At 43.0% G+C, this 21,986-nt stretch overlaps 2 protein-coding genes across 3 annotated transcripts in view; one reads left to right on the forward strand and one right to left on the reverse strand.

Annotated features, from left to right (window-relative positions):
* Positions 1-4,897, forward strand: part of whrnb (whirlin b) — a 56,113-nt gene extending 51,216 nt beyond the window's left edge. Inside the window, 1 exon segment of the mRNA XM_069166117.1 lies at positions 896-4,897. Within this exon segment, the coding sequence (XP_069022218.1) occupies positions 896-1,072 (177 nt within the window). The 3' untranslated portion in view covers positions 1,073-4,897.
* A 2,035-nt stretch (positions 4,898-6,932) lies between these two features.
* stxbp1b (syntaxin binding protein 1b) lies at positions 6,933-21,873 on the reverse strand. Of its 2 annotated transcripts, XM_069166159.1 has the most exons (20): positions 21,797-21,873; positions 17,853-17,902; positions 17,689-17,770; positions 16,587-16,663; positions 16,417-16,495; positions 16,126-16,229; positions 15,224-15,372; positions 14,424-14,508; positions 14,045-14,175; positions 13,560-13,667; positions 13,388-13,448; positions 12,623-12,688; positions 12,424-12,504; positions 11,465-11,603; positions 11,114-11,223; positions 10,737-10,838; positions 9,773-9,858; positions 9,523-9,680; positions 9,000-9,123; positions 6,933-7,766 (listed from the first exon to the last, which is right to left on the reverse strand). In XM_069166159.1, exons 1-19 carry the CDS (start codon positions 21,831-21,833, stop codon positions 9,014-9,016), a joined length of 1,815 nt encoding a protein of 604 aa, XP_069022260.1. In that variant the 5' UTR covers positions 21,834-21,873; the 3' UTR covers positions 6,933-7,766; positions 9,000-9,013. The 2 variants fall into 2 exon arrangements, with proteins under 2 accessions (XP_069022260.1, XP_069022261.1); XM_069166160.1 differs by lacking the exon at positions 9,000-9,123.
* Between the last annotated feature and the right edge of the window lie 113 nt (positions 21,874-21,986).

Below are 21,986 nucleotides of genomic sequence, written 5' to 3' on the forward strand. Positions count from 1 at the left end.
TTATACAACAATTTATCAACTAAATAAAATAAGTAATCTAAATGTTTTCATATTGTGTGTGTCTCAAAATATAAAACTTTTTGTTTTTGCGATCTCTGTTTCCATGGCAACACATGGGGGTTTGACTAACAACTGTAAAACAATCAGTAGACTCTTATGTAACGTATGTAATGTTTACCGCTCCAGGAAGTAGTCCGACCCTTAGCAACCACCTAGCAACAGAGAGGATTTCTAGTCTCCAACTGAATAAATACAGAACATAGAAACACTAAACTGATCAGCTAGCTCAGTCTGGTTGGAACAAAGATATCTGATGAACAAATATCTGATGAACAAAGATATCCATGGACTCATGTGTTTTTAACATTTTAGCATCGTGTCATGTGTTTAAAACCAAACCGGTCCAGCTAGCTGCCACTCGGATTTTAAGTGTGCAACAAAAAGCACCAAAAAAGACCAGATTTCACCAAATGGGTCACATTTAATAGACTTATAACACATAAAAACTACATGATATTAAAATATTATATGAAATTCAATTCTAACTTTAAAGTTGCCACGGAAATGGTGGAGTACATACAGTTGACCAATCAGATCTCGGGGGCGGAGCTACTCGCTCTACAATCCTACTTTGGAAACAGTAGAAAGTAAATTCCCCTTCAGGTTGTTAAAGAAGCCGAGTTCCCTGCGACTGCACGAAGGTCGTGTCCTCATCAACGTTGACTACAGAAGATAACGGTGATTTAAAAAATAAACATCCAAGAACAAAATGAAAGAGCAACATCATTTTAAAACCTTCCGCCCGTGTTTGTATCAAACTGTAGATTAGTTGCCTTGAACTCTCATCTGTCATCTAACTTTATCTTTCTAACGACGCTTTCCTTCCTCCCTCCAGAAAGGAGGCTCAGCTCACAACTGCGGCCAGCTGAAGGTGGGTCAGGTGATCCTGGAGGTCAACGGCATCTCCCTGAGAGGTCGGGAGCACAAAGAGGCGGCCCGGATCATCGCCGAGGCCTTCAAGACCAAAGACAGGGACCACATTGACTTCCTGGTGGTGGAGCCGGGACTCTAGTACGACAACTTCGCACTTTACGGTCGGAGAGGACGTCGTTTTAACCGCTCCGAGGGACCCGTACGAACTCCGCGCGACGCCGTCCTGTTGCCACGGCAACCTCGTTGTGGTTTCAGGTCGGAGGATCGGGGAGAAGATGGGTCGGGTGTTTGCTGATTACACTCTGAAGTGATTTGCACAATTTAAATTCAGAAAAGGATGCTACATTCATTTTTGCTGTAAAAGTCACACCTGGTCAAATACTGTTCGCATTTAGTTTAGTTAATTATCTTTCATACGTTTCACCAGGAGGGCCGTTAGTTCCACTTTCTACAGCCGATCACATGACAGTCAGGACACTTCAAGGTCTTGCATGTTTTTCATTATAAAGACGATATTGAGAGGCAGAAATAATCACAAGATCATTTGGGTTCTTCATCTTTATCTAAACTTGTATCTCACGGCAGAAATAACCTCGTACAAGTTAAACGCTGCGATCTTTAAAGTTGAACGACCGAACAGTTTAGCCAGATTAGCTACTTAGTTGGAGGTAAAAATGGACGACGAGCCTGCAGAGAGCTGGACAACAAAAACTACGACCAAAACTACATATTTTTCACAATGAAAATGAAACTAAAACTATACAAAAGAATAGCTATTAAAAACAAATATTAACTCAAAGTGTTACTCAGTGAATCACAATGTGGTTCCTGGTTATTGAAAATGTTTCCTGGTCCGTCCGGAAACAGGAGCCGTTAATAAGAAACAGCTTGTGGTTAGTAATTAACCAAAAATGAACCAATAAGCAGCAAGAAAACAGCTGAGAAAAACTACATTTAAACCACGTTTTGAAACAGGAACAAGATTTTCTTCCGAGTTCAAGGATTCGTGACAGCACTCCATAAATCCACCTGTAACCATGGTAACTGTACACAACAAAGATGACCACAGGTGCAGCCTCAAAACACCTAAGAGGCATAAATAATAAAAATGTACAACAGGAAAACTGGACGAAAAACGTACACAAATCTAAAACCGTTTACAACACAGATTGAAACTAAAATCATTTTCAGGTCCCCAAAAAAAAGGGACGGATCAGACGGGGAAGAAGATCACAGGTAAAATATCTTGAGAGAAAATGAAGGTAAAAATTCTCCCTCGACTGACCACGAGTTGAATTAAACATCCTCGCAGATATCGTCTGACTCATGATTCCCCTCAACTATCATAAATTAAAACCTATAAACCAGCAAATCATGTTTAAAATAACCTGAGAAAATTACAGTTATTCTGCCTTAAAACAAAGAATTTACCGAGAAGACCTGAATTGAAGCCTTCGATTCTCTGAATCGACTTCTGACTGATCGATTAATGACTCATCAAACTCCTCACAGATTTAAACATCAGCAGCTCAAACGGTGCTTTATTTTCTCATCGCGCCTATTTTCAATACGTCCGTCCTCCATCGTGTCTTTAGTCCACGTATTTTAGCAATACTAGCAGACCTTCGATAGCTCGAACACAAACACGAATGGTATTATAGTTTGTAAATACTGTAGATGACTTATAGTCCCGACATGATATAACTTTATTATCTTACATAGTGCACAGTAGAGGAGCGCTTCATATTTTTCCGAGGTGATAACGCTACTCCACATCCCTCATAATTTACTTTGTGTTTTACCCGCCACAACAGCAGGAAGTGCAGGATGTGCTCTATATTAAAAACCACGTCCACGCGTCCACACGCTGGAAACCAATAAAAAGAAATAGACTCCGGTATGAATTAGCATCCGAACATCCTGCACTGGTGCTGCATGCTGATGAGCACCGAGACCCACTAATGAATCAGAGAGCTGCCGGTGCACTGTACGGGAAGCATCGGTCATATCGGAGCATCCCGGTGTAATTAAAACACACACACACACACACACACACACACACACACACAGACACACACACACACACACACACACACACACACACACACACACACACACACACACACCATGTCGAGCTCTCACTCAGGTCTGTAGGGAACTCAATGCGAAGAAATCAAAACTCTTCACTGACTGAGGTTCACCAAATACAGCCTGTATAAACGGCACCGATGGTCACATATCAAACTGTCCATTATTTAGTTGAGAACACTGTTGCCAGGCAACCGCAACACGGACGGGTGTCTAGAAGCCACAGAGGCTAGCAATTTAAAAGCAAGCTAACAGGCGCCGACGGTGCATTCGAGGCTAGCTGGGAAGTGGGAAAGTTCCCGACATGGTGACCTCCGACTTCTCAAGTTGAGAGCGTTCCCATGACAACAACAAAGAGGCAACATGGCCTCAGACATTTTGACCTAAATTCACCGTGAAGTGACGTTCACCGCTAACGTTGCCGTGTTGCGTGACGTCAGAACGACTTCTCTGAGCTCTCAAAAACCTCAGACTTTGTTCAGCAGGCGTTCAGGTGTTTTCTCCCACTAGAAGGTCATAACGTTCCCATTTCCCAGTTGCTCATGAACGCACTATGACACAATGCAGGAAAATACACAGGCACAATGACAGAGATGGAGAAAATGTGCCTGTTGGACCGTCAACACTTTTCTTCAGATGTATTATTAAAGAATAATAAACAATATAGTTCTCACATTTTGGCTCTAAAAAGACCTCCTCACTACTCCAAACAATGTTGAGTCTGAGAAACACTCAATCTTTTAACTTTACAAGGATCTTAACTTTCAGGAAAAGTTCTCTTGGATTTCCGTCACTGAGAAACTTTTAGTCCAAGAAATCTTTCTGAATGCGACTGCTGGTGTTTCTGGAGGTTTAATCTGCGCTGAGGACTAAAGCATCACAATTGGTTTTATTGGCCCGGTATGTTTACAAGGAGTTTGGTTGTAACTTGCTCTCTCAATGTACAAACACAAAAACGGACATAAATACACATAAAAACACAAACACCTAAACAATGGTGCAACTGCACCTGATGCAAATGGTGATTTCTCAGATATCTGTTTGTTCTAGATCTATGTTGAGTCCCCCAGCCTTATGACAATGTGCAATACTCAGTTGGTGGAGTTGACTTTAAAAAGGGTATTAATAATATTATCAAACTATTATCGCATTTTTTTTACCAGGATGGAGGAGACCCAAATAAATCCAGCTGGTTTACTGGGAGCCTGTTGGTGTAACTGCAGTCGTTGTTTGTTTGTGTCTTTTATTTTGAAGGGTCCTTCAAAGAGTTTGTCCCATAAAACATATTTTATCATCTGTTGTTGTTTTTCTTTTCAAAAACTGTAACCATAATCCAAAGTAATACAGTAGAGCCAAGTAAATCCAAATGAAGAGATCGGCGGGTACGTGCTTTCAGAAATATATTTTGGGCTGATTCCATTTCTGATGGTTATATTATATTATATTTTTGTAATCTAATGACATAATGCCACTACAGTGAGATGATGTAGGAGTTCAGCGATGAGGTCGGTGAGTAATGCAACACTTTAACGTGGAGCGTTGGTTAGAAAACTGTGTACAAATAAAAAAAAAAAAATCATGGTTTTTTTTTTTTTTTGTGAATGCAAATTGTTCAATAACGATATATCTTGTACAGAAAAGGCCGCACATAGATTTATAGAGATGTACACACACACACATATATATATGTATTTATATATATATATATATATATATATATACAGTAAACGGTGAGAGTTTTACATCATGTAACCCCCTCTGTGGCTGATGTAAGCGTGTTTCCCCTCCTCTGTCCTCACAGCTGTTTCACCGACATCCTGCAGAAACACTCACCTCTTCGTCTTTGTGCTCAAACTTGCAATTTTTTTTTATTTTTTTGGGGGGGCGGGGGGGGAGGGGGGGCGGCAGAAAGAGTGAAATATATTTCCCCCCCAAACAGATTTCCTTAAGACACAATAAAAAGAAAAGTCTGATAAAACTACGAAGCATGTTGTGTTGCATATGTGGAGCGAGAGATGAAAGAAATCACAAATAATCTAACGAAAACAATTTTTTTTTTAAATATACGCAGCTTTTATGTGAAAAATACTCACTTAAAACTTAGCAAATTACTTTTAATTAAAACATTTTTGCTCGAAACAATCACAAATAAAAATACAAAACAAAAGTGATCAGAATTAACATCATGAATAAGAAAATGGAAAACTTAAAGCTGACGAGGGGCAGAACAAATACGAACCGGCAACAGAAGAGGAGAAAGGCTGGACGGGAAAAACACCGTTGCTAGGCAACAACAATGTGGAGGGCGTCTAGAAGCCACTGAGGCTAACAGACAAGATCAACGCTTTCCTCAGACGCAGGCTGTCATCTAAGTTATGAAAACAAACAACATATCAGCTGAACATCCAACCAAACATGAACCTCCATGACCTCTGACCTTCCTGTTGAACGTCACAAACTTGTGAACTCCAGGTTAAACACAGCATTAGCTTTTTGTGCCACTTTTTTCTCGTCCCTGTTTTCTCTTAAAAAAAAAGTCAATGACACTTTTTTTTTTTTTTTTAATCTCTTAATTTTAATACATAAAGTAGAGTGTTGTTAAGTGTAGTTGGATGAATAAATAATGCTACATGATAAATACCCCCTTTATTATGCAACGTTATATTATATACGCGACTATTCAGACTGGAACGGCAGCTTCGGTGTCTCAAACTTCACTCTCACTTCCTCCCACTTCACTCCCACTTCCTCCCACATCACTCCCACATCACTCCCACTTCCTCCCACATCACTCCCACTTCCTCCCACATCACTCCCACTTCCTCCCACTTCCTCCCCGGTCGGAGACGGTTTTGACAGATCGGAAACAGCCGCGTGGAATTCCCTCCGTACGCGCTGGACCAGATGTCGCGGTTACATAAGACCGCGTCTTGTTGCACGTTGTTTCCTACCTCGGCGAGAGGAGGACGTGTGTTCGGCTCTTCGGAGCTTTGTCTCCAGAAAACACTGGTTTCCATGGCGCCCAAGTAACTCACAGCATCCTTCTCTCAGTGTGCAGAGTTGGCCTTGAAGCGCAGCATAAACACGCACACACACACACACACACACACACACACACACACCTCACAGACTTTTTTCTTTTCCACGCTGATCAAAACATTAACTCGGCTTTCGAGGGGAACGACTCTAAAAATAGTCTTTTTCCGTCACGGCTGAGTTGCATCAAAGCTCTTGGAAATTAAAAAAAAAGGCTCGTCCGTCCCAGGCGTTCAACAGCTGCCGGGCCCTCAGAGATGGACGAGGGGCGCCCCCCTCTGGCCGCGGGAGGAATTACAGCTGAGTATGTGTATCATGGTTAAGGTCGTTAAAAGCGAAGGGAGATCTGGTTGTAATTTATCAAGGCAAGAAATAACAGCAATATTTATGAGCAGAAATTGGTGCAAAAAAATATTAACAAAAATTCACGCATTGTAAAATGGAACTTTAGTATTAATAGAAAAATGCACCTTAAGTGTTAAAAATAATATTTTTTATTGCAGATGCATTCTATAAACTTTGATTAATCTACTGATTATTTTCTCCATTAATCAACAGTTGTTTTTTTTAAGTATGTGGTTTGTTAAAACACTGTTAAAATTAATCAAACTGACGCCTTCACAACTTGTTTTGTGAAACTAACCATAATTTTGCTTATATAAATAGACTTTTTGGTTGCAAATCAAAAACCTGCAAGAGATTTGCTCTCAAAACTGGGGGGGGGGGGGGGGGACGGGACAGAATCTGTCTGCAAACTCGTGAACTTGGAGCTTTCAGAAAATTCTGAGGTCCGAAAGATGGATTTTTTTCTATAAACATTTAATCTGACCTCATGAGGAGAGAGCAGCAAATAAAACAAAAAAAAGCAGTTTCAGTTGAATGGAAGCCACTTTATTAGCTGAACACACATCCTGCAGCGAGTTTGTACTGTTTGGTTGGACGTGGACATAAAAGCACAGACTTGTGATAATACTTGACATCTCTTCACACAGTGGGACTCACTAGTTACAGAGAAGCACTACACAACAATTAACCAATCAGGGAGCCGAGGAGGAAGCTCAATCGCTACGGGACCAAAAAAAAGTAAAAAATAAAACTACCGGGAAACACTGCTGAGAGTTGAGACAATCCGACTATATTTATCTTTCAAACGTAAACTGATCTACATGAAAACACCGTCGGGGGGGCGTTATGTTGGCATTTTTCCAAGGTCAGACACACGACTAGATCTGATGATGTGCGGCGTTTAAAGCTACTCGATGGAAAGCGCTACATAAAAACACGCCCACGCTCCGACAAAATAAAAGCAGGAGGTTGTAGTTTTTTTTTTCAGGAGAGACGACAATAAAAAAGAGATGTGAGCTTTTTGTTCCGTTATGACTTTTTTTTTTTTAAGAATCTCATCCAGTCGTCTAAAACTAATTCACATACACGACTTTTCAAAATAAAATACATCCCACCGACATACAGTAGACAACATTCAACACGAATCCAATCTCTTCCAATAAATACATTTGATCGGCGTCAACACACTCGTAAAAACGTCACGGTGGAGGTTAGAAACAGCTTTGGAGAGGCGGGAGGGAGCTGGAAGTTTGGTGTTCCTGCGATGAAGGAACTCTACGGAGCGTCTTAACCGCTCGGCTCTGCTTTCTCCAAGTCTTTGAGGGCTTTCAGAAGGCGACAAGGGGGGAAGATTTCAGTCGATCCTGAAAGACACAAAGATGGAAGATGATGATGATGATGATGATGATGATGTAAAAGTGTAAATATCCATCATCCAAACTCTTCCTGTTGTGCACGATCATAACATCCACACCGTGACGTTGCAACCCGGTATCACAGCGAAGCGTGAAATAGACACGCCCGTCAAACAAAACGGCAAAAACGTGAGATAGCGACGCTCGGTGAAGTTTAGGTGTGAAAGTTTGTTAAATACTTACCTGAGAACACAATAAACAACAACAACAACAACAAAAAATCACACAAGATGTTTGACTGGTGGTGAGTCAGTATGAACACGAGATGAATTACTGAACAGACAACAGGATTTTAAGGTCCAACAAAAAGAGACAAAACACACAAACTGACCACACACACACACACACACACACACACACACACACACACACACACACACACACACAAACTGACCACAGAGATATTGAATTTACACAAATGGATGTAAAATGAACACAAACACACAAAAACAGAAAGAAAACGACCACAACAACACAAGTGGACCAGACACGCCGTCCCGGGATGTGTGACGAGCTGCCGGTAAAACCAGTGAACCGTGTGACAACCGGAACGCCGAGCGGCCTCCAAAACACGCCTCGTCCATACTGAACACTGCAGAGCTCCACCGTCGGCCGTCAATCAAACTTATTTACTGTTATATTCCCCTCAGCTCTTCCTCCACCTGTGTCGGTGCACCAGAGGTTTAAGCTCCCCCCCCCCCCCCACCACAGTGAGACACACAGAGATCAGAGGACACAAACCCAGCGGAGACTCTCACATTGAGCTAGAAACAAAACAGCTGCTCAGAAATGAGGTAAAATAACAGAAATAAAATATTTATCACCGCAAGAGCAGGGGGGGGCGGAGCTATAAAAAGTGTCTTTTCAAATTAAAAACCCTCCAGTTTCACAGGTATATGTTAGGTTTATACATGGACGTGTGCTTGTTTCAGGAGGGGCGGGGGGGGTGGGGGGGGGTCACAATCGAAGGGAAACACTGGATTTTATTAGCTGATTCAGCTGCTTTGGGTGGAGCTCAGCTATGTGAACAAATATTGTAACTCTCGGACACTTTTGTTTTTGTCAAAGTAGCTCTCGGGGGAGAAAAAAAGGTTGGAGCCATTTAGGAACTTTTAAAAACACGGAAGACAACACGAGGACGAGGACGCTGGGCGGGATTCAGAGAAATCACATTTAATTTACTTCCAAACGTGGTTTCACTCTGCGGGCGGCTCCTCGGGGCCCTCCGGTTGGGCGTTGGGGTCCAGGAAGTCTGGGTGCTGGAGTTCCTTTAGGAACTTAGGTGGGTTGAGGATGTGGGTGGCACCTACAGGAGGACCGGTCGGGACAGAAAAATCAATCCACAGAAAGTTCACATGGTTCCTCAGAGGTTTTTAGGATTTCTAAAACTGCTGATGATGCTGATGATGATGAAGATGATGATGATGATTTTTTGCAGCGTCAGCCGTTCTCTCCTCGTCCTCCCTGAACCCGACACTCCATCCGAGCTTTGCTGAATCGGCGGAACATGAAATATGAGATTTTCCCGAGCAGGAGGGATTTTCACCGATCCATTTTAGACCAGTCGATATAAAACACGTCAAAAAACAGCAAACATTATAATGTGGCATCTTTGTTGGACTCCATGTTTCAACTTCCTGTTTTATTTTGAAAGGCATTTGCTTCTTGTGTTACTTGTGCTTGTACTTCCTGCGATTGAACTCACCGATCAGCGCCTCCCACTTGCCGTTGGCCTGCGTCACCTCGTACACGCAGCGCATCTCGCTGTACGTCATTCCTCCGATGATGAAGACGATGATCCGGGGCCCCGTCTTCATCTCCGTGGGGCCCCGGTTCTTGTGCCAGTTACCGTAGCGAGCGCTGCTGGATGGGAAACAAAACAGATCGACGTTTACTTTCATTTTATTCGTTTCACCTGAAGTGAGCGTTTAACAAACACCCCAAACCGTCCACACCTGGACGGAGCGCTGGCTTTAGAGGACGCTTGTCTCTGGGAGATGTACGGGTACTGCTTGGGGTCCAATTTGTCCTCGATTGCGTCCTGTTGGAAAACATGCAGATTACACGATGGTTTCCATCTACGTTCCAGTTCTCTTGGAAAATATGAATTAAAGCACCATTTAAATCGAGATTAACATTCAACTTATTGTTCTGGGAAGACGTTGAACAACACAACATTATTGAGTGGTGCTTTTTCATTTTTCCTGTCATAACTTTTGTTCCCAAACAGGCCTAAATGTAGCTGCTTAGACTTCCTCCATTTCCCCACAAAGTACAAATTTTCCAATTATGATTATAATTACATTGTTGGTCAGATAAGTTAAAGATAAATGTCTGATAGCTGTCATGTCCAATATCAACATCACGTCGACGTACTGCAGCAATGCTGCGTTTAAATGTGGTCGTATTTACCGCGCAGCCTTAGAAACCCGGTATCACGCCAAAGCGTGAAATCGACAAACGTTGGCCTGTCCGGGCGTGAAAGTTACACGCCCGGAAAGTTTTCCTTAGTGTGGCTATTTCACGTTTTGCTGCAGTGAACCGGCGTTTCTATTTCACGTCTTGCGGTGCTACTAGGTTTCCCACCAAGAACAGTGCGTATGAACGGCGCCCTCTTGTGGTATTCACGACGTCGTAACTCTACGTTTTCTATAATTTCCTTGAGTTTACGAGTCGTGACGTTGTTTGCTGATGTTTAACAGAAAGGTCAGAGGTTGTGGAAGTTCTTGTTTGGTTGGATGTTCAGCTAACATGTTGTAATTTTAGTCACGTAGAGTTTTTGTTTGGCTTCTAGACGCCGTCCACGTCGTGTTTTTACGACTTAGCCACTTGAACGCCAAACATACGGTGCCCGCGACTGTTGTAACCACAAGCTCACGATTTCCAGTTTGAACGCAGCAGAAGAGCACTGAGCTGCACCTCCATGAGGTCCTTGACCAGCGGAGTCCACCGGGACAGCTGGTACGTCTGCTCGCTGACGCGCTCCTTGCGGTCGGGCTTCTTGGCTTTCTTAATGGTGACCTGAGAAGGAAAACACGGCTGATTTCTCAAGTTTCTATTTCAGTGAAAGTCACACTTCAGCAAAACAACACTCATCCTGGGATTTAATGAAGAATCATCACAGAAATAAAAAAGGAAAGTTTTCCATTTGGATCATCAGCTTAAATAATCCTTCAGCTCCGCTGTCAACCGTAGGAAGAAGGAACGAAGGGGTTTCATGCAGTGTGAAGGACCAGTGGACTTCCTGTTTACGCAGAGACCGTGAGGTTCTGGACGGACGGACCGGGACAGCTCACCTCGGAGACAATGGGGATGCCCAGGTGGGCCATGTTGGAGATGATGTCACTGTCCTCTGGTGGGATGTTGGCATGCTGGAGGAGCTTACACAGGTTCTCCTCAGTCACACCTGACACACACACACACACACACACACACACACACACACACACACACACACACACACACACATACGAGAGTGTGAACATTTATAAACATGCAAACAGGAAAAACTGAGAATTGATGGCAAAAACAAAACGTGACTGCAGACGTGATTTTAAATGTCACATCAGAAATCCAGAACAGTCTGAGGTTTAAACTATTCAAAGATTTCGTTTCCTTCCTTCCACTTGATGTTAAATATATCTGACCGTTCTTGAGGAAGATGTAGAGCAGGATGATGCGGATCTTGTCCGTCACGCTGACGTTGGCGTCCAGCAGGACGGGAACGATGAGCCTCATGGGGTCTTTGATCTTCTCTCCCTCGGCATCCGTGCTCATCGCCAGGTCCTAAAAATATACAACAAAAAACAGATGTTAGAAACAGCTGCAGCGTCCAAATTACAATAAAACTGTATTACATTTCTGCTTGTGTCAATAAAAAAGATGCAGTTTGTTATTTGGGGAGTGAAAACAGAGACGAGTGGATTCTGTGAGTTACATCGAGCATATGTTTGTTTACGATGTAGTTTACTGCCCCAATAAAACTGCACCAGTACCAGTCAGCTGTGTCCAGACAATTATCAGTGGACTACTGAGATCTAAAGAAAACGTGATATGTTCTGGTGTCTTTTGTCTTTTGTCTCAGATTTCTAAACAGATTTATTGACATTTATTCACAGAAAGTGGCGACGATGTCCTCAGAAAATATCAAAATCATCAAAAACATGAGAATCAGGTCTGTATGCTCACAAGTATTGTATATTATTATTATTATGATTAGTATTCCCACTGATCCTCACAATGATTTGAGATTTTTGACAGATTTTTACATCAGCAAGCAACAAAGGTAATTAAAAAATATAATGGATGTGTTGGTGATGAAAACTGGTCGATTGCAGCTTCAAACTACTTCTATGATACATTAATGAAACTTTTACTGCGTTTTGAAGAATGAAACTTAAAATAAATCAAAACAAAGATCCTTAAAACAGGATCACAAGACGAGGCGGCAAAATGAAGGATGTCAAAGTTCACTTTCTATTGCAGTTTTGAGCATTTTAAGCAAATATGAAATGAATCTAATCTTGTAAACCTCTGAGACTTTGACTAACAAATACACACATCCTGTCCCACAGCAGACATGCTGGGTGTCCCGTGGGAGACTCACCTGCTCTACACGACACAGCTTGTCCACGGTGCCCTGGTAGCGGTTCATACAGTCCTCGGCCAGGTGGAGATGGGTGGAGTACTGAGACCAGAGAGGACAGACGGGACGTTAGTCCAGCTTCTGTCCACGTTGTGGTCGACTGGTGAAGTCACATGACTCTCTGTGTGAGTGCAGATACACACAGCGACACTTCAACTACCTTACTGAGCTCCTTCTGGTACTGAGGCATCTTCTTCAGCATCTGAGACAGCTCCTTCATGGTGGTCTGAAACACACGTCGGTTCATAGTGTTGGTGGTGGAACACGTCGACTGCAGGAATAACTTCACACGTATCCGACGGCTACGTCACTGATTTGTAATTTCAGCCATTTGCTGTGATTTCAAATATGGATAACTCTTTTTTTTTCTATATGTGGAACTTTGTGAAGCGATTACAACTTTGTGATTTATTCAACCGTGAAGCAGCAGTTTAAAAAAGGTAAAAATAAATTAGTAAAGAGGTTATTTGGCAGATGTTTGACCTGTCTTACAACTTTTTTTAAGACGAATTCAAGATGAGAATCTATTTTTCATAAAACAATCAAAAAAAATTCTGTTTCAACATTTACTATGTTGTCTTTGGACTATTTGCAATAAAATATGTGTTTATGTGATTTATAAATCATTGCATTCTGTTTTTATTTAGATTTTAAACAGCGTCAGAACTTTGTTAGAAGCCGGTTGTACTTTAGTGTACAAATATGTGACTATCTTCACTATAAAGCTCCAGTTCTGCTCTTTCTTGTGATATGTGTATCATTTTCATGCAGTGATGCATTCATTAATAATTCAAACAGAAGTGTTGGTTTGCAGATGGATGCACAGCTGCATGCAGATGATTCAATCTGATGGAACTTCAAATGGACTGAAGGACAGAAACAGATCCTGAAACCCGAGCGGAGTCGTGTACAGCGCGTCCTCTACCTTTTCTCCGGTGTTCATCTTTTTGCTGGCGGAGAAATCTTTCAGAGAGCGAGTCACGGCCCTGAGGAGTCGGACGGAGACGAGAGCAGAAGAAACATGAGTTCTCTGTGGAGAGGAAACTCTGACAGCTCCGTGCTTCTGTGAGCAGGAAGTCATCGGAGGAGGAACTCACGTCGACACCTCGGCGATGTGTTTGTGCCTCAGAGTCAGCCACAGGTCGTCATCCTCGTCCAGCAACACCTCCTTCGTCCTGGTCTCTCCCATCCCGCTGGTCTCGAAGCTGACAGAGAGGACGAGACGTTCACACGACGTATGAGGGAATAAATCTAAAAATAAGACGGCGGGAGATCACAGCAGAAACCTTCAGGAAGACGTTTCACCAACATCAGCACCTGAGTTCCATTTTGGGTCAAATCTTTGGGGAACAGAAAATCTTCAACACGCCCGCTTAGAGCCGAGTGTTCCTGAGCCCATGCACTGATTTCCACTACAGAATCAGGGCCGTTTTTAAAGCCGCCTGGAAATCATCAACAGAGACTCTTGAAATGCTTCAGAAAGTCTGTGGCGATGAAGCGACGAGCGATGAAGTCTGTCGCTGCATCTTTTCAAACCTGTTGATGATTTCCAGAGATTGACAAAAACAAACAGCCTCTCTACCTGTAGACGTCGTTCTCGATGCCCAGCAGGTCGTAGGTCATCGCCTGCAGGGTGAGTTCGTGCAGGATAGGCGACACGAGGTCGAAGCCGCGGTCCAGGATGAGCAGCTGAGTGCGGGACTTGTCTGGACCCTGAAGGCATCGCAGGACACACAAAACACATATTTAATAACCTTTACCTGCACAGGTTACATCACACAGAATCCAGTCAACTAAATAATGTCCCATCTGGTTTATTTCACTGTTTTATGTGAAATATCTCCATCAGGAACGCATCGTTATTATTTATTGGTCATAAATGACATCGTGAGTTCGGACCGGTGCGTCCCCTCGACTGATCTATTATTTCAGACTCCATCATCTGAACGGTCGTTCCCTACCTCTCCCATGGACGGGTCGTCGGCCTTGTAGCCGTCCAGCTTCTCCTGCAGCATCTGAGCCAGAACTGCACAGTCCTTGTACTCCCTGACACACACACACACACACACACACACACACACACACACACACACACACACACACACACACACACACACACAGCTTGTTGAACTGAACATGCTAACGATACGTCTACAACTTTCCTGCAGAAAGTTTTGTTGTTTGAGTAAAACACTGAATTACTGTTGGAAATATTCTCTGAGGCTCAGATGTCACTTTGCATTGACGTGTTTTGGAGCTGCTTTGTTTAGTTTGATCAATATACTGATAATGTCCACGCAAAGTACTAAATCCATCGGTACACCAACAGAAATGCTGTTCGTATTTAAAGCTTATATCAGTTTGAGGGAGTTTTTATTTTTTTTTTTTTTAAATGATTTTAAGATCTGGAGCTGTTGAAGGACTTTTAATTTGAAACATCCACAGGAAGTCTTTAGTTTTTATTGGCAGCAGCTTTGCATGCAGGCAACAAAAGGCCATATGAAGGCAAATGGAAATAAAATAACCCTCTAAAACAAGTCTTTTCAAAATAAAGCTTTGACAGCAACTGTAAACAAAACAAACAAAAAATAATTACATTTATTCTATTTTATTCTAATTCTTTGTCAATCAAAGCCGTTTGTTTTTTCAGCTCTGCAGAAATGGGAGGGTATTAATCCCCAGATGTTTTATAAGACTTGATGAGCAGTTGTTTCTGTCCCACCGGTGTTATAAGTCCTGAATAAGAGTGTGAGCGTCTCACACTCGGTATCGGATCCCAGGATACTCTTTGAGGGTGGCACACAGGGTGGCGATCTGCTCGGCGCAGCGCTCCAGCATGTTGTTCTTCACGTCAGCCTTGTAGGGGCTGTAGAAGTCCTGAAAGGCATCCGCTTTATCCAGGGAGAAGACCTGAGGACGGACGGCAGGACGGACGGACAACGTGAGAGACGACACTGATTTGTGCATCTAATGTTTCATCACACTGATGAAGGCTTTTTAAAATGATGTTTCAACGTTTGTCAGATTTGTGGAGGAAACACTATAAAATGTTTAACATAATGAGAATCAATGAAATAATAACGTCCCCCAGAAGGTCGGCACTAATTAAACCCTCCTCCACCCATCTGTTCCCGACTCCGTCACACCATAACAATCCCTGCGCCGTCCCTTGTCGCACATCTCATCTGCGCTCCCATTGGCTGCAGAGTGTGAGCGCTGGCTCCGTCAGCCAATGAGGTGAAGGGATGAGGTGAAGCCGGGGGAGGGGAGGGAGGGTGCAGCCGGTGTAATGTGTGCCTTCCTCTCTGGATTAAAACTGACAGGACAACAGCAGAGGATTGAAGGCTCAAGCTGATCCAACACAAAAACTGGTCTCCGCCCTCCGACAGGAGCAGCCGGGACGAGGACAATTTATTCATGTAGATTTATGTCTGATTATTCTCAGCATGATGTTTACGGTCATCCTTTCCTTACAAAGCTGTCCCTGAACTCTGTTCCTGGAGAATACTGTTGAAGAACATGCTGACGTTACAATAACGTGATTACTTCTTACAGGAATTCAGTAGTTTGCCGACATGACAAATCAGTCAAAAACCAAAAATCAGACTTAAACCGAGTCTAAAATCCGTCCTCCTACTTTCTGAACCGGGTCCAGACGCTCACCTGAGATTCGTAGGGCAGAAAGGCGACGTGGATCTCAGTCAAGGCCTTCATGGCTTTGGAGGCGCGGGATTTGGTCAACAGTCCAAACAGAGAGTCTGGGATCGCTGCGGGGAAATCACAGAAAAACACGCTGACCGGCTGAAGGAACCAGAACCGAGATAAAAAGAATTACGACGGAGTTTAAAAGTAGAAAACGTCCTAATTCGTCTCATATCGGTAAAGAAACGAAGGTTTTCATCAGCCGATATCATTCTGTGCTACGCAGATGAAAGTGGATGTGGATGTACTCACTGCCGGTGAAGAAGACGTGGGCTGCTCGGTACCTCGGAGACTGAGGGTCCCTGAAGTCGTCGATCAGACCGTCAACAGACTGAAACAGCCGAGAACAGAAGGTTTGAACTTTTAACGAGGTGACGTGAGACGTAAAGACGGTTTGGACGATTCCTTCCTGCTTCTGTTACCTCGTCCGAGGGGGTGATCAGGTAGATGGCCTCCATGCTGGGAAGAGGCTCACGCCGCTTGTTTATGTCTTCCACAACTGGAGTGTAAACACAAAAGAAAAGACTCAATATTTACCCATCAGCTGGGTTACACATGGAAATGGCTGAACTAGTGAATGCTGGAGGAGTTCGATCCTTCTCTCTGACACATCAGGGTTTGAAAAACTATTTCAGCCTTGAGTCAGTTTTCAATGTGATCTCAGACTTTTGGACGCCGCTGTTCAAACTCAAACAGTTCAGAGGTGTTCCTGAACGCAGCACAGTGATGCACACGGAGCAGCAGGAAGCAACGAGCTTCATGAGGACGTATTCGGACTGTCGTCTCTTCATCAACATCGTTAACGTGACCGCTGGTAACGTCAACATTAGTGATGTCACCATGGAAACCTGAAACTGGAGCAGAGAAACATCAGATTTTGGAAACAGGAAATCTTGAACACGCCCGTTTACAGCCGAGTGTTCCTGAGCCCATGCGGTGATTTCCACCGAGTCAAACTCTGGAAATTATCGACAGAGACCGTTGAAATGTTTCAGAAAGTCTGACGGAGATGAAGCGACGAGCCGGGCGAGGTGTTCTGATGACATCACGTTTCAAGAGGGGCGGAGCTTCACCGTCCGAGACCGAAGAAGAAGAAGCGTCTGGTGAGGAGACACCAGGTGGGTTTTTTCTTTGACGTTGGTGGGAGTTGTGCAACCGTGAATTCGTCCCCCAGAGTCAGACTGTCAACACTGAGTTCTGAGAACCCTGTTGCCATGGTGCCACAGTTCAGGTGCTTCACAGCGAATGTTTTCCCCTCAGACGCCTCAGAAGGTTCCCCGTGGAACTCGGTGTTGACAGTCTGACTCTGGGGGACGAATTCACGGTTGCACAACAACGTCAAAGAAAACCCAGCTGGTTGCTGCTCATGAAGCTCGTTGCTTCCTGTTCCTCCGTGAGCATCGCCGCGCTGCCTTTCGATCTACCGTCCTGCGTAAACACCATGTGATCCTGTTGGTGAACTAAATGTTTACAGTGGATTAAAGTGAGTTGAACCCACAGCTGAGCCGGGAGGTTGTTACTCACTGGTGATTCCCTCCGACATGATGTCCGTCATCCGACAGCAGGAGGAAATCATCCTCATACTCAGCTTGTCCACCACCAGCACCTGAAACACAGCAGGAGGAGGATGTCAGGGTTTCTGTGTGACGTCTTATCTCCAGACGTGATCGGGCCGACGGGACCGTTACCTTCCATTTCCCTTTTTCTCTCGCCTTCTTGATGACATCGTTCATTATTTCTGTAAAGAAGAAAAATGTGTCATTGGCAGTTTTGTCTGTGGTGATTGGATGGTACTGTACGCATGGTCAGACAAACATCAGATTCATCATATCTAGAGAAGACTTTGAAGGACTTTTTGTCCGATATATCTGGTTCTGATGGAACGCAGAGTTGTTGCCGTGACAACAGACGATGCTTCAAATCTGGATGTTGCTGCAAAAGAAGCTCCAGATTCTGAAAGCTGGATGTTTCAACACGTTCAACCCGACAGAAGATCTGAACAGTCAGCACAGTTTAGATCAGAGTCACACATTCACACCATTTACCAAGTCTGAAACCAGTTTAAACCAAGTCTGAAACCAGTTTAAACCAAGTCTGAAACCAATTTAAAACAAGTCTGAAACCAGTTTAAACCATGTCTGAAACCAGTTTAAACCAAGTCTGAAACCAGTTTAAACCAAGACTGAAACCAGTTTATACCATGTCTGAAACCGGTTTATACCATGTCTGAAACCGGTTCAAACCAAGTCTGAAACCAGTTTAAACCAAGTCTTAAACCAGTTTAAACCATGTCTGAAACCAGTTTAAACCAAGTCTGAAACCAGTTTAAACCATGTCTGAAACCAGTTTAAACCAAGTCTGAAACCAGTTTAAACCAAGACTGAAACCAGTTTATACCATGTCTGAAACCAGTTTAAACCAAGTCTGAAACCGGTTTAAACCAAGTCTGAAACCAGTTTAAACCAAGTCTGAAACCAGTTTAAACCAAGACTGAAACCAGTTTAAACCAAGACTGAAACCAGTTTATACCATGTCTGAAACCAATTTAAAACAAGTCTGAAACCAGTTTAAACCAAGTCTGAAACCAGTTTAAACCAAGACTGAAACCAGTTTATACCATGTCTGAAACCAGTTTAAACCAAGTCTGAAACCAGTTTAAACCAAGACTGAAACCAGTTTATACCAAGTCTAAAATCAGACCAGGTCTAATAGAGGGTGTTAATATTTAGGACGAAGTAACACGGGATGGCGAGTCGGCCCGTCAGGTGTGAACGGAACCAGGTTTTCTTTTGTCCCGGTTTCCTTCACCGGGAGGTCTAAACGCGTCCAGTCGGGCCGAGCGGCGCTGGGAGGGACGACCCGCTGCAATCACGTCCTCTAATCTGCTCCCAATCCTCTTACAGCATCCACCGCTATTTCTGGGTCGTTTCTGTGTCACCGGACACAACGTCACACACACACACACACACACAAAACACACACACACACACACACACACACACACACACACACACACACACACACACAAACACACACACACAAACACAGACAACACAACACACAAACAAAACACACACACACACACACACACACACACACACACACACAAACACAGACAACACAACACACAAACAAAACGCACACACACACACACACACACACACACACACATCAACAGCATGACTTCAAAGTCATAATATTGCACTAAGTGTGCACTCAGACTTAATAACTGTAAATGGCTTTTATAATAAACGGCCAATAAATTGCCGAGTAGTGAAGTCAGTGAATGGTCCTCGTTTATCCAATCAGACGACAGGATTATGAGGAGGTGTGAAAGAACGTGAGGAAACCTAACAGGCGGGGTAAACAACAACAACAACAACAACAACAAGCCACTGCAGCCGTTTCATCCACGTTTCTAATGATCGTATTTCATCACATTCTCCAGCCTGGAGTTAAAATCTTCATGTTTCTGTTCTTCTTCTGATCAGCTGACTGTGGGCGTCTCAGGTAAACCAATCAAACGTCACCGTGTTCTCAAACAGCCAATCACGCTATTGCTGTCAAAACTTTAAATCAACACCAACCATGTAAAGCAGATGGCCCGCCCCCGAGCCCGGTTCTACCCGAGCCCGGTTCTACCCGAGCCCGGTTCTACCCGAGCTTTCTTCCTCATTATATAAAAATGTCATTTATTTTCATTCCATCAGCACCAGCTGGCTGCTCTGACCCACAATCCTCTGCAGCAGAAAACACGTCACAAAAAAACTCGAGAGAGTTGACGGCGCTGATGCTCTGTCCGAAGAAGAAGAAGAAGAAGAAGAAGAAGAAGTAGAAGAAGAAGAAGGTGCAGCTGCAGTACGTACTGAGAGTAAAAAGATAAAGTGTGCGATTCCTTAAGAAACAAACGCCCAGTGTCATCACACTTAGCCACGCCCACTAGTCACCGATTGGTCCGCTGCCAACTAAGGAAGTAGTTCTGCGTTCAATCAGGAAGTCTCTCAAGAGGAGTTGTAAAAAAAAGGAAAACATTATTAGAAATAATATAATTATTAAAAATAAGAGGAGGAAGATTTTCTTTGATTTATTTTTGCTTTTGAGAATAAAGTCGAAATTTCAAGAAATTATATTTCCAGAATAAAGTTAGGTTTCAATATTAAATTAATGAGAATATTCCAAACAGATCACGTGATATTAAACTGCCTCGTGTAGATTAAACTCCTTCATGAATTTTAGCAACAAGAAAATGAGGTCTCTTTTCAGAGCGCGCACAATTTGGTAGAAGAAGAAGTGTCGGCTTGAAGAGAATGTGCCGAAAAATGTCGACTTTATTCTTGAAATTTCTCGAGTGGAAGTCTTAATGACTTTTTATGGCCACCTGGGGGCAGCAAAACAACCCGAGAGCACAAACCTGCCACCTGATGAAGCTGTTGGCCAAAACATTTGTCTCTTTTCTGTTTCTGAATCTTTCGATATGAAGTTCTGTAAATATGAAACTAAACTAATTTCTTCTCTTGGAGTTTTATTTGGTGTCAAAATACTCAAATGTACAAAACTGCATCCGTTACTGGTTTTTAAACCAGCAGACATGAAGTGAAGAAAACTCCCCACGAACCTTTTATCTTTTTATCTGACGGTGATCCACGTAGAATCAGGAGCTTTTAGTTCAGACTGAATTCAGACAAACCGTTTGTTGATGTCGTGTGATGGAAACTATGCAATCTCAATGTCTTTCAACACGAAGGATCATTTATTCAAAAATCATTGACTGAGACTTATTAACAAGAACAACTTTCAGAGGTCCAAACATGTAAAAGCTTTTAGTGACGATTACCAATAATAATAATAATAATAATAATAATAATAACTTTATCATTACCAAACAGAAAAGTATGAACACTTCTCGATGGAATTTATCTCCGAAACTTATTTTAAAAGACATCTAAGGAATTACAGTTTATAATTCATCAGCCTTACTATTTAATAAAAGAGCTCAATTTAATCTACAATCAAGATTTAAAATGTTAAACTATAAATTCCGAGCTTGTTTTTTTTTTTTTTTTTTTTTTTCAAAATAAAAGTTCTCCATTGAGTTCATTGCTGACTGACGGTTCAGTGTTCTCATCTTTATGACGTCACTCTCCCCTTTTATAATAAAGGTCTACATCATGTTTAATCAGCGCGTGCTCCGTATTGATGCCGATATACAGTTGAAAACAAAGATGATTTATTATCATGTCGCCCTGAGGTCGGATCTTCTCTTCCTCTCACAATCATGTCAAAGCGCTTAATCCGCACAGACGAAGATTAGCGAGGCGGGATTATTTACACCGAGCTACCGGACCTGCACACAAAACCACGGAGACGTCCCGCAGAGTCCGACACAGCTTCACCGGAACAACTTTATATTCCTGTATTTTAATGAAACCGTTTCTCCGGAGGAACCGGAGGAGGCGGTGCGTCTCGCGCGCATCAAAGTGCCCCAAAATAAAATAAAATATATATAAAAAAAACCCGAGTGTCAGATTTGTTCCACATTAAAACCAATAATAGGAAAGTTACCAAATAACTGTGGCGACCAAAAAAAACCCCAACCAATAAAGCTGTAATTAAATAATGAAAGAGTTCTTACTGTCTCCAACGATGGCCTTCAGTCCCATTGGTGACATGATGAGTCCTCTGCTGCGCGTCCAGCTCACTCAACCACCGCACAGCTCGCGACAATAAAGAGGGGACACACTTCCGGTTCGGTTAACTCCAAAATAAAAGCCGTTCAGTTGGGCGCGTCGTACAAACAGCAGAAACAACAACAAAAACTCCTA

This window comes from Embiotoca jacksoni, unplaced genomic scaffold (genome assembly GCF_022577435.1).
Source record: "Embiotoca jacksoni isolate LCO1_2020_lvr unplaced genomic scaffold, fEmbJac1.0.p SCAF_37, whole genome shotgun sequence".
Taxonomy (NCBI): Eukaryota; Metazoa; Chordata; class Actinopteri; family Embiotocidae; genus Embiotoca; species Embiotoca jacksoni.

Bases quoted from the DNA above. Each gene is read 5' to 3' on its own strand.
- stxbp1b (XM_069166159.1), bottom strand. From the start codon at position 21,833: ATGTCACCAATGGGACTGAAGGCCATCGTTGGAGACA. The intron at 16,496-16,586 runs GTAACAGAAGCA...CGGCTGTTTCAG, and splicing joins TGATCACCCCCTCGGACGAG to TCTGTTGACGGTCTGATCGA. The intron at 16,230-16,416 runs GTGAGTACATCC...ATTTCCCCGCAG, and splicing joins CCACGTCTTCTTCACCGGCA to CGATCCCAGACTCTCTGTTT.